The 11,774-nt window shown below is 34.0% G+C and overlaps 1 protein-coding gene across 1 annotated transcript in view; it reads left to right on the top strand.

The window, feature by feature from the left end:
* LOC107746279 (homeobox protein PKNOX1-like) overlaps nt 1-8,030 on the top strand; it is a 9,900-nt gene extending 1,870 nt beyond the window's left edge. Inside the window, exons 2-11 of the mRNA XM_016560414.1 lie at nt 66-178; nt 1,008-1,144; nt 1,243-1,414; nt 2,862-3,032; nt 3,111-3,225; nt 3,326-3,423; nt 3,596-3,724; nt 5,040-5,116; nt 5,199-5,362; nt 7,022-8,030. Of these exons, the coding sequence (XP_016415900.1) occupies nt 128-178; nt 1,008-1,144; nt 1,243-1,414; nt 2,862-3,032; nt 3,111-3,225; nt 3,326-3,423; nt 3,596-3,724; nt 5,040-5,116; nt 5,199-5,362; nt 7,022-7,221 (1,314 nt within the window). The 5' untranslated portion in view covers nt 66-127 and the 3' untranslated portion in view covers nt 7,222-8,030. The remainder of the gene's footprint in view (nt 1-65; nt 179-1,007; nt 1,145-1,242; nt 1,415-2,861; nt 3,033-3,110; nt 3,226-3,325; nt 3,424-3,595; nt 3,725-5,039; nt 5,117-5,198; nt 5,363-7,021) is intronic.
* The last annotated feature ends 3,744 nt before the right edge of the window (nt 8,031-11,774 follow it).

Genomic DNA, 11,774 nt, shown 5'->3' with positions numbered 1-11,774 from the left:
GTAAAGATTTGCAGCTGTTTTGCCGTTTTTCACATAAATCTTTGTCTTTTTTGTGACTGTGTCAGTTTAGTGGAGCTGAAGATCAGCTTTATAGAATGCCCAAGCGTTGTCCACAGCAACAGTAACTATGATGACATCCCCATCGGTGTCCATGGAGGATTACCAAGAGGCTGAGCAGGTTTGTGTTGCCAAAGAGCTCTTCATACAGCCAATGGAGTACCGTTTTTGTTTTGCGTGAGTGTGTTCAATTGCCCTTTTAAATAAAGCATTAATCATCTTTATATTGCAATAACAATTCAATAAACGCTTTATAAACATGCAAGTATGACATCTCACAATCTTGATGATGATTGATTGATGTCTTGTGAATTCTGGGAAGTTTGATCTCTGCGGCATCGGATGGAGAGATAGAGAGACTCGAGACTAACCCGAGATTTTCCAGCAGTCGTGAAATATTTTTAACATTTCCCCCTTTTCAATCAACACTATTGTTGCACTCCGTCACATGCACTCAATCATGTGGGCCTGTCCCAACTATAAAGTACAAAGAAAAAAACTGTATGAATGAGAAAAGAAACCAAAAGAACTGTGGGTTCTTGGCTTACTGTATATATTTTGATGTCCAAATAGATTATTACACAAGACATCTGCATATCTTGCATGTTGAGTCACTCAGTGTGCTGGTATCTCTGTATTTACACTGTTTTTCTGCTAAATAGTCTGAAACTAATGTGAAAAACCACTGTTAAATCTGTGAAAGCTTTCTAAATCTGACAGAAAAAGATAGAGTAGTCTTAAGGACTGAGAGAGAAGCCCCTTTGTAAAAAATGAGGTTTTGTTACATGCTTTGAAACCCCATGTCAGCCCTTAGGGTCTGTGACAGAGAGACTGTGTTTCTCAGAGCGGCCCACACACGGACGTTACCGCCCGCAGACATGCCAGCTGACACTGCTAACTTCCACATACCTCACACATCTTCATTCTCTGCCCCTCTGTGCTCCGTGCAGATGCAAGTGGGAGAGCAGACGGCGGGACAAGTGGAGGAGAGGTTGGAGGAAGAGGAGGAGAGAGAGGAAGAGGAGAGCAGCTCAGCACCGTCTGAGCCACAAACTCCTATGGAGGTCGACAAGACGGCCATTTACAGGTAGCTTCTTTTCTTTGTTCTTGTGACGTGTTTCTGAAAAAGCGCAGTTGACTGCGTTTTTGGTTTGATGTGTAAATGATGTGTTTGTTGACTGTCAGACACCCCTTGTTCCCCCTGCTGGCGCTGCTCTTTGAGAAATGCGAGCAATCCACTCAGAGCTCGGAGTGCGTGACCTCGGCCAGCTTCGATGTGGATATCGAGAACTTTGTGCGAAACCAGGAGAAAGAAGGCAAGGCTTTCTTCAGTGAGGACCCCGATTTGGACAATCTGGTAAGAATCACCCGTTAAACTGAAGTTTTTGGTGTTTACACTACTGTTAAAAAAATTGTAAATTAAAAAAAAAAATCTTTATAAAAGAATGCTGACCAAGGCTGCATTTTTGATCGAATAACACAATGTAAATAACTTTTTTTCTATTTGAATATATATTGAAATGTATTCCTGTGATGCAAAGCTGAATTTCCAGCATCATTACTTCAGTCTTCAGTGTCACATGATTCTTCAGAAATCATTCTGATATGCTGATTTGCTGCTCAAGAAACGTATTATTATCAATGTTCAAAACGGTCGCTGCTTAATATTTTTGTATGCATGATAATTTTTTTCAGAATTCTTTGATGAATAGAATTACAGCATCTATTTAAAAACAGAAATACTTTTAACAAAAAAAAGTCTGGTCAATTTAATGTATCCTTTCTGAAATTATTCATTTATTTCAGAAATAAAATAATTTTACTGAGACCAAGCTTTTGTATAGTAGTGTATATTAAACACAAAGAAGATTTGTTTAATATAAAAACTTTGTTCTTTGTTAATAATTTATTTTAATGTAATAACCTAATAAGTAATAATTTATCTAATTTAATTAAACAATTTATTTGAAAAAGGAATCTTATATAAATGTACCAGCCGTAACATTATAAATGTCTTTACTGTCACCTTTGTTCAATATAATGCATCATTGCTGAATATAACTCTTAATTTAAAAAATAAAAATAAACAATTCTGACCCCAAACTTTTGATCAGCAGTGTACATTCAGTAATGCATGATATATAACAGTCATGATATATATCAGTCAATATTAAAGATTTAATCGGCATCAGTTGATATGGATATTTAATTGTGCATGCTATTTTTACATTTTGATTAACTTTACCATCATCTAACACTCACTTTGTTAAAGGTAGGGTATGTGATTTTTCAAAAACACTTTAGAAAACTGATTCGAATATCAACATTGGCTACCAGAAATCGCTTACCCTGCCTTTAATCTTTAAAAACACCAATAATTTAATAACACTTTAATGAAATCTTTAGCAAATCTCAAAATGAACTTCTATTTTTATGCTTTACATTATAGTATTGTGATGTTTAAATTCACTTTATAGCATCTAAAATAACTAGTTTTAGTTTTTAGTGCTTATTACCCTTATTGTATTGGCCATAACTGGTGAAGCAGCGTTAGGTTGCTGCCTAATCAACTACCCAACATGAGGATCTAAAACATTATAATAATAAATATTTTAATTTTAGCACATGCATTTGAGCGTCCATCTCAGTCTACATGATTGGTGAGGAAGTGAAAGGTTTGGTTTTAGGGTGTCATACAGTGGGCTGGATTCAGGGTTCATTTTAATGCCCATGCAGACCTCTAACAGTTCATTAAGTTCAGTTGATCTTCTGATGACTGTACTGTGCTTTCTAATCGAACTCAGATGGTGAAGGCCATCCAGGTGTTACGGATCCACCTGCTGGAGCTGGAGAAGGTGAATGACCTGTGTAAAGATTTCTGCAGCCGCTACATCGCCTGCCTCAAGACCAAGATGAACAGCGAGACGCTGCTCAGTGGAGAGCCAGGAAGCCCGTACTCCCCAACACAGACACAGGTACGCTCAAAAACACTGTAGAAATCTGTCTCCATCTCCGCTCAGGAAATAACCGCTCTGCACATGTTCTCCTCACAGCCGCTGAGCTCGTTCTCTGGAGCCATGAGTCCCCAAGGTATTGTAGTGCCAGCGTCGGCTTTACAGCAAGGCAACGTTACCGTCACAGCCATAAACCCCACACAGGTGCTAACAGGTTTGTTGATTGTTTTACTCCTGCTCTCTGATTCGGTTTTCTTCCTCGTTCTCTCATTTCGTCGTATATTGACTGTGTGAGCGTGTTTGTTTTAACCCAGGTGGTACAGTGTATCAGCCTGTTACAGTTGTTACTCCACAGGGGCAGGTGGTCACACAGACTCTGTCACCTGGAACAATACGCATCCAGAACTCACAGGTGAGACGCCGTCAACAAATACGCTCATTTCATGCAGCATTCAGAGTTTTTCTGGTGTGCTGATTGTCAACAGCACATCTTCATAATCTATTACAATACGAATGGCATTAGCACACACATACACACACACACACACACACACTCCTGACAGCCACGTCTGTATTTCCCACAGCTTCAGCTGCAGTTGAACCAGGATCTAAACTTTTTCAGTCAGGAGGACAATTCGTCTAAGGCCAAGAGAGGCATCCTTCCCAAACATGCCACCAATGTCATGCGTTCTTGGCTCTTCCAGCACATCGGTGTAAGTTTTTTCTGTCCTTCACTGTTTTATAGTGTTCACAGAAAGAGTGTTTGATCACAAACGATGTTTCACTATTCACACCAAGTCTCAGAGCCCTCTTATTCTTTTAACCCCAGCTTAATCGCCTTACTTTTTTTTTTTAAAAATGAGTTGCAAACAGCATTTCATGTTCACTTCAGTGAAAAATACAGTACAGCCAATATCTCAAATGTAGTGGATAAATTGACAATCGCCTGGATTGGGGTAGTAAAAGTAATGTATAATAGGAATATTTTGTGGTAAAGTCATAATATGATTGGTCTGCTGTTATCAGTAATAATAAAAATAATAATTATTATATTTTATTAATAATTATTATAATAGTAAATAATAAAAATTTTCCTAAGTAGGTATAATGGATGTACATTACTATTTAAGTTTCGGGTTGCTAAGACGGCTCTTATGCGCACTAAGGTGGTATTTATTTAATAGAAAATACAGTCAAAATGGTAAAATTGTTAAATGTTATTACAAATTAAAACACCTGTTTTCTATTTGAATATATTGTAAAATGTAATTTATTCCTGTGATGTAAAGCTGGATTTTCAGCATCATTACTCGAGTCTTCAGTGTCACATGATCTTTTAGAAATTATTCTAATATGCTGATTTACTGTTCAAGCAACATTTCATTATTGTTGAGAAACATTTTTTCAGGATTCTTTGAAGAATTAAGTATAAAAAAAATTACATCAAAGCATTTATTTAAAATAAAATAAAAAAAACATTGTAAATGCTTGTCACTTTTGGTCATTAAGTATTAATAAAGATTTTTTAAATGTAAAAACTTTTGTTCTTTGTAAATAATTGAATAATCTTTATTTAATATCTTAATTTAATTGAAAACCATTTTAGTTGTAGTGCTGTTAATTGAATCTGCTGAAATATAATGAAAACTTCTTATCAGACCACAGAGCTACTCTGAGGAAAACGTTCTGACAGCTTGAATTGATGTATAGATGAATTAAAAAATGAAAATAGAAATGTATAGAAAAGAAATAGAAATGTATAGATGAATTAAGTGAGCTGGTAGGTGTTGATGGCACACATGTTTGCTTTCACTCTCACAAATACCAGCTGCTCATGTGACTAAGCGTCTGGAGAGAGCGCTGATCGCTGAAGAGCCCTGCGGGGAGGTTTTCTGTCAGGCGTCTGTTTAGACGGGCGGCCCACAGAGACACATTGTTCTAATGAAGCGGAGAAAGACAAAGTTAACATATAGAGAGTTCAAAGATAGAGACACTAACCAACAGAGAGAATTATTCCCCCCCCCCCAGCCCCCTTCCCCTACAGAAAATGAGAAGAAACAGATCGCCCTGCAGACCAACCTCACCCTGCTGCAGGTTAACAACTGGTGAGTTATCAGACGTTGATACATACTGTATGCAGGTCAGTGTAGTCGTCTGGATCGCCTCTGACTGACTCGATGTCTTCAGGTTTATTAACGCACGCCGACGGATCCTTCAGCCCATGCTGGACGCCAGCTCCTCGGACACACCTAAGAGCAAAAAGAAGACGCCCCAAACGCGCCCCCTACAACGCTTCTGGCCCAACTCCCTCGCCTCCTCTGTGTCCCAGCAACAGGTCACCATGGAAGACGGTACGGCCCATGAGACATCATAGATTAAGCAACACAGAATATGAGTTTAGTTTGAGGCGCAGTGGTACATTTTAAGATATAGAAGGGGCGTGCAAAACTCCAACTGTTGATAGGATGGTTGCCAGGGCATTGCTGTGTGGTTTCTGTGGTGTTCTGAGTGGTTTATAGCACATTGCTGTATGGTTGCTCTGATAATCTAATGCTTACTAAAGCAGACCTGACTGATTACATGGGTCCATTTTCTAGTCAATTATTCAAAAATACATTAAAAAGCAATTCAGACATAGAATGACTTGAATACACCTCTTTTATGATTAGTATATTTTTAATTTAAATAAAATTAATTTTGATCTTGTTGGAGAGTATAAAATAAAACATGTCATGACAATTGTTCTGACATCATAATGAAGAATTTTTTTTATTATTAAACAACCGAAATTCTTGAATATTTATTTATTTGATTATTATTAATAATAACCAAAATAACATTAGTAGTAGTAAAATAATATTTTAACAAAACAATTTGTCTGCCAAAAGTCATGTGGTGTGACCACCATGTAGAAATAAGTTTATATATATTTTTTTTTTAAGTATAAAAAAATATATATATAAAATAATATAAACAATTTAATGGTATTTATGGATGCATAATTTATGATTTTTGTAATTATTTTAATGTAATAAACATTTTATGTCTTAATTAAATATAATTTCCTGTTTAACTATAAATTATTTTAATTCTTATTATGTTATCTGTTTAATTAATTTTTAATTGAATACATAAATATGTTATGACATTTATGGAAGAATAATTAATGATATGTATAATCTTTGAATTTAATAATCATTTTATTTTTATTTAATTTGATTTCTTAATTCAACTGAAAAATAATTGAATTTGTAATGCTGCTTTAGTTAAAAACATTTTCATTGAATATAATATACATATATAAATATTTAATGATATAGTGTGTATGGATTAATAATTCATGAATTTAGTAATTATCTTCGGTTAATAATCTTTTTTTTGTTTTTTGTTTAAAAAAAACAAAATTGATTGTAATGCTGCTAACAAGTTAATTTAATTGACAACATCCAGATCTGTAGAGACTGAATCTAGTAAAATACAAGAAAAGCGTCACATTATCAAGCTAAGAAAAAAATGTTCTGACAGGTTGAATTAATGTAGTTTTTGTTTGTTAAAACTGATTAATCATTGATGATTATTAACTAGTGCTGTCAAACGATTAATCGCAATTAATCGCATCCAAAATAAAAGTTTTTGTTTACATAGTATATGTGTGTGCACTGTGTATATTTATTATGTATATATAAATGCACACACATACAGTGTATATTTTGAAAATATATACATGTATATATTTATATTAATATAACTTATAGTTTATATGAATGTATTTATTATATTAACATATATTTCTTAAATATATACATGCATGTGTGTGTATTTAGATATACATAATAAATATGTTACGTAAATTTTGGATGTGATTAATCGCGATTAATCGCTTGACAGCGCTATTAATAACTCATGAGACTTTAATCGTTTTTGCAAAAATAATGATTAAGTGCTATAATTTAATTGCCAATGTTTAGCAGTTTTATGAAGATTCGAAGCGTTTTGTTTGTCATACTCAGGTACTACGGTAACAGTCGGTGTGGGTGAGGACGGCCTACAGACGCTCTCATCAGATGGAGCTACGCTGGCCATGCAGCAGGTCCTGATGGGAGGTCACAGCGAGGAGGATGATGACGAAGAGGACGAAGAGGACGAGGACAATGATCCTTCCCACTCCGACATGACCAGGCTGGGCCTGGAGACCAGCGACTCGCTGTAGTAGGACTGAACGACACACACACACACACACACACACACACTCACACACAGTTAGTATAGAGAGAGACATTTAAGGCGCATCAGAGCACTAAGAAGAAAGAGACATTCACACAAACACCTCGGCTGACGTGTTGAAGGTCATAGAACATCCCCGAGCTGTCAAACAGCTCGTTTGAAGTACAGAGAAAGGGCTTAAAGCCACACACACACCGAAACAACCCACACACACAGGTCAAAATGAAGACACAAGCACAAATCTCTCTCACAGCGGAACGCACGCATCATTTCCGACGCAGTTAGCCGAGTGCACTTTTTGTATGATACTGTAAACTTAAAGGAAGTGTTGAAAGCACATTTTGAAAGAGCTAAAAGGAAGAAAAGTAAAAAAAAATGTTGATGCTGGATGATTCAGTTGTACTTATCCTCATGGTCTGGGATGCTATGATGATGAGATTTCGTCTCTTGCATGCCTGTGTTTGCTTTAATCAGGCACCAGGAAGAAGAAGGAACTATTTTTATAGTACACTTGTCACAAGTGATCGGTGCCAATTTGTTTGTTTTCTCCATTTGTTTGTTTTGCTCTGGTTTGCTATGTTTTGTAAGGAGTATTTATGTATGAAAAAGACAAAAAAAACACTTTTAACGTGCTCACCCTGTTTTGGAGGGGATTGTGGTAACTACTTAGTACAAAGTACAAAGAATGACTATCCGCTGAAGGCATAGACTCTGAAGCCTTACGTTTTTACATTTCTAATGCCACAATGTGAGACACTCTCATATTTATGGAAGCTTATTTCTTCTACAAGATAAAACAAAATTTAAAAGGTAATTGCGACTTTTTATCTTACAATTTTTACAATTCTGATTCGGACAATTTTTCTCAGAATTGTGAGTTTATATGAGTTTATATCTTGAAATTCAGAGTGTTTTTCTCGCAATTCTGAGTTTATATCTGACAATTCAGATTTTTTTCTCGTAATTCTAAATTTATATCTTGCAATTCAGATTTTTTTCTTGCAATTCTGAGTTAATATCTTGCAATTCAGATTTTTTTCTTGTAATTCTAAATTTATATCTTGCAATTCAGATTTTTTTCTTGCAATTCTGAGTTAATATCTTGCAATTCAGATTTTTTTCCCTCAGAATTGGCTATTTATATCTTGCATTTTCAAGTTTATATCTTGCAATTCTGAGTTTATATCTCACAATTCAGATTTTTTTTCTTGCAATTCTGAGTTTATATCTGACAATTCAGATTTTTCTTGTAATTCTACATTTATATCTTGCAATTCTGATTTTTTTTCTTGTAATTCTAAATTTATATCTCGCAATTCTGATTTTTTCTTGTAATTCTAAATTTATATCTCGCAATTCTGATTTTTTTTTTGTAATTCTAAATTTATATCTTGCAATTCAGGTTTTTTTTCTTGTAATTCTAAATTTATATCTTGCAATTCAGAATTTTCTCTTGTAATTCTTAATGTATATCTTGCAATTCAGATTTTTTTCTTGTAATTTTAAATTTATATCTTGCAATTCAGATTTTGTTTTCTTGTAATTCTAAATGTATATCTCGCAATTCAGGTTTTTTTCTTGTAATTCTAAATGTATATCTTGCAATTCAGATTTTTTTTCTTGTAATTCTAAATTTATATCTCGCAATTCAGATTTTTTTCTCGCAATTATAATATATCTTGCAATTCAGATTTTTGCTTGAAAATCTAAATTTATATCTCGCAATTCTGATTTTTTTTCTTGCAATTCTGAGATATCTTGCTATTCTGATTTTTTTCCCTCAGAATTGGCAATTTATATCCTGCATTTGCAAGTTTATATCTTGCAATGCTGAGTTTATATCTCGATTCTGGTTTTTTTCTTAGAATTGTGAGCTTATGTCACAATTATATCTCACGTTTTTTCTCGCAATTCTGAGTTTATATCTCACAATTCAGATTTTTTTCTTGCAATTCTGAGTTTATATATCGCAGTTCTAAGTTTATATCTCTCAACTGTGATTTATATCTCTCAATTCTGAGTTTTTTTTGTTTGTTTGTTTGTTTTGCAATTCTGAGTTTATATCTCGCAATTCTTCAATTAGTTTATACCTAGCAAATAGTTTATATCTCACAATTCAGACTTTTAATTCAGAATTTTTTCTCGCAATTCTGAGGAAAAAGAGCAGAATTGTGAGGGAAAAAGTCTGAATTGTGAGTTATAAACTAATTGTGAGAGAAAAGTTGTAAGTTAAAGTTAGAATTGTAAGGCTAAAGAGTCACAATTTCCTTTTATAATTCCATGGTGGAATTAAATAAAAAATAGCCTAAGCTTCCATACATATCTGATGTCACTTCCTGTGCAATCGGCATGGATACCGCGTCCAATAATGATACATTTGCAAGGTTGTGATAATGTTTGTGAAAGTCAATGCCTGTGTTGTATGAGAAGAAAATGTGCTTTTTAATGATTATATTGCAAAAACTCAAAGTGAAACAGAGAAGGACGTCAACAAGTCTTTGTATTTATGTATAGCTATTTTTTGGCAGAGGGACTCATCATTGATGTTAAACCCCTTCAGCTCAAACATTTACGACTTATTATTGATTATTCATAGAGTTTTTTAAAAAGTGGACAAAACAAATGTTTTCAATATTTAACAATTGATTGCATGTGTTTTCATTTATTATTGTAAAGAAACATACAATATTATTTTTTGAAACATAACGTATGCTCACAATAGAAATACAAATCTATCAGTGTAAACCCACAGTCGAGCTGTTAGTAAACTCTTGATGGCATATTTCAATAACAAATAAGCTGATATAACATACATTTTGATTAAATGTTTTGTCCCATTTTACAAGCTGAAATTTGTCCATTTACAGCTGTCACTTGATTGCGCTCATATATCCTGTTTTCTGCTTATTGAATGTGTTCAGTATGTGCTGTAGGCTGTCTGTACTGAGCGGCTTTTCATTTGCAGCAGTAGTCTTGTGATGCCATCGGTCAGATGACGAAGCCGAAAGGAGAAACTCTGATTGTTTAGCATGTGGAGGTTTCAACGCTGCACTTTGAGCATTTTTCTCTTAGCTTCTATAATCGCTTCTCTCTTACAAACGCACAGATTTGCCTTTCAGACTCTTGGTTTTGTAATAAAGAACACTTGTACCTGAAGGACACTTTGTTGTGTGTGACTGTATTTGTGCATCGTGTAGTAAGACATCAGAGGTCATGGGCCGAGAGAGTATTTTTAGTGTAACCTTCACTCAGTCTGGTGTGTAAACAAATGAATCATTTTTACTAATATTTAGTATTATTTTTGGTCTGTTTTCTCTGGATTGTTTGGTTTAGCATTTATTCATTTCGATACCAAACACAAAGGAAGTGAAGGCAAGAATACAGAGATTCGGAGGAGCAAGACAGAGACTTAAGACGATGCTTTTAATATGCCACATATCTTATTAACATGAATTTAATGAAGATAATAAATGCATCACATGTTAAGCGTGTATACATTTGGCCTTACATACAAAAATATATGCACTAAAATGTTTTGACATGCGTCGATGAATGATAAATAATTGAGCACAAATAAACAAGTGAATAATGTACAATAAATAGATACCGTTTACAAATAAACTGTAAATTACTACCTAAATTTGTTTTTTATTTTAACTGATTTTCATTCTGGTCAATAGAATCAACAGGAATTCTATTTAAATATAAGGGTCATTCTATAATTTAGTGTACATTTCATTTCCATTGATGATAATTCTACTTTTTTTCTAACAATTTTCATAAATATCATATTTTATCCATTATGAGAATGCATAGTATAATCTCAATCATATATTTTGTATACCCTGTTTTTCAATTTGCTCTCGCCACATTACATAAAGCTTAATTTTGCCTTTATGTCCCTTAAATTACAATTTTTGCAATGTTCACTTTTTGAATTGAGTGGGTCTTGAGTTCAAAATAATGAATAAGAAAAGGTTAAAAGACTATCTATATTCCATATCTATAAAAAACATTTCTATAATTCAAATACCTAAGAAAAATAAACATTTCGAACACATTATGGTAAATGTCCTCTTAATTGTTTCTATATTTGATCTTCAGTGACCTATAACCCTTAGTTAATTTACTGAGAAAGAGTATTGTTTTTCCTGACATGAATTGTATCTGAAATTATAGAGTGAAAGTTATAGAATGAATCATATATTATATATATATTCTCCTTCATAAAGCCCTGTTCACACCAAGAACGATATCTATAAAGATAACGATATTAGAGTCCACACCAGCAAACGATATCGTCTGTTTATTCCAAGCGCACGTGCGTCTGCCGCTTTAAATTCTTGAGCTCGTTACAGCAGGATGAATTCTGATTGGCTGTCAATGTTTGTATCGTTCATCAGCTGGAAAAAATCGTTCTGGAAGTGATTCCAACGATATCGTTTCTCTGTGCCTTTATCGTTATAGTTGTGGTGTGGACTCTGCTATTCTTTAATATTGAGAACGATGTTTAGAACTATATCTTTATCGTTATCTTTA

Source organism: Sinocyclocheilus rhinocerous, unplaced genomic scaffold (genome assembly GCF_001515625.1).
Source record: "Sinocyclocheilus rhinocerous isolate Xijiao unplaced genomic scaffold, SAMN03320098_v1.1 scaffold798, whole genome shotgun sequence".
NCBI lineage: Eukaryota > Metazoa > Chordata > Actinopteri > Cypriniformes > Cyprinidae > Sinocyclocheilus > Sinocyclocheilus rhinocerous.
This window is presented reverse-complemented; position numbering and strand designations above follow the sequence as displayed.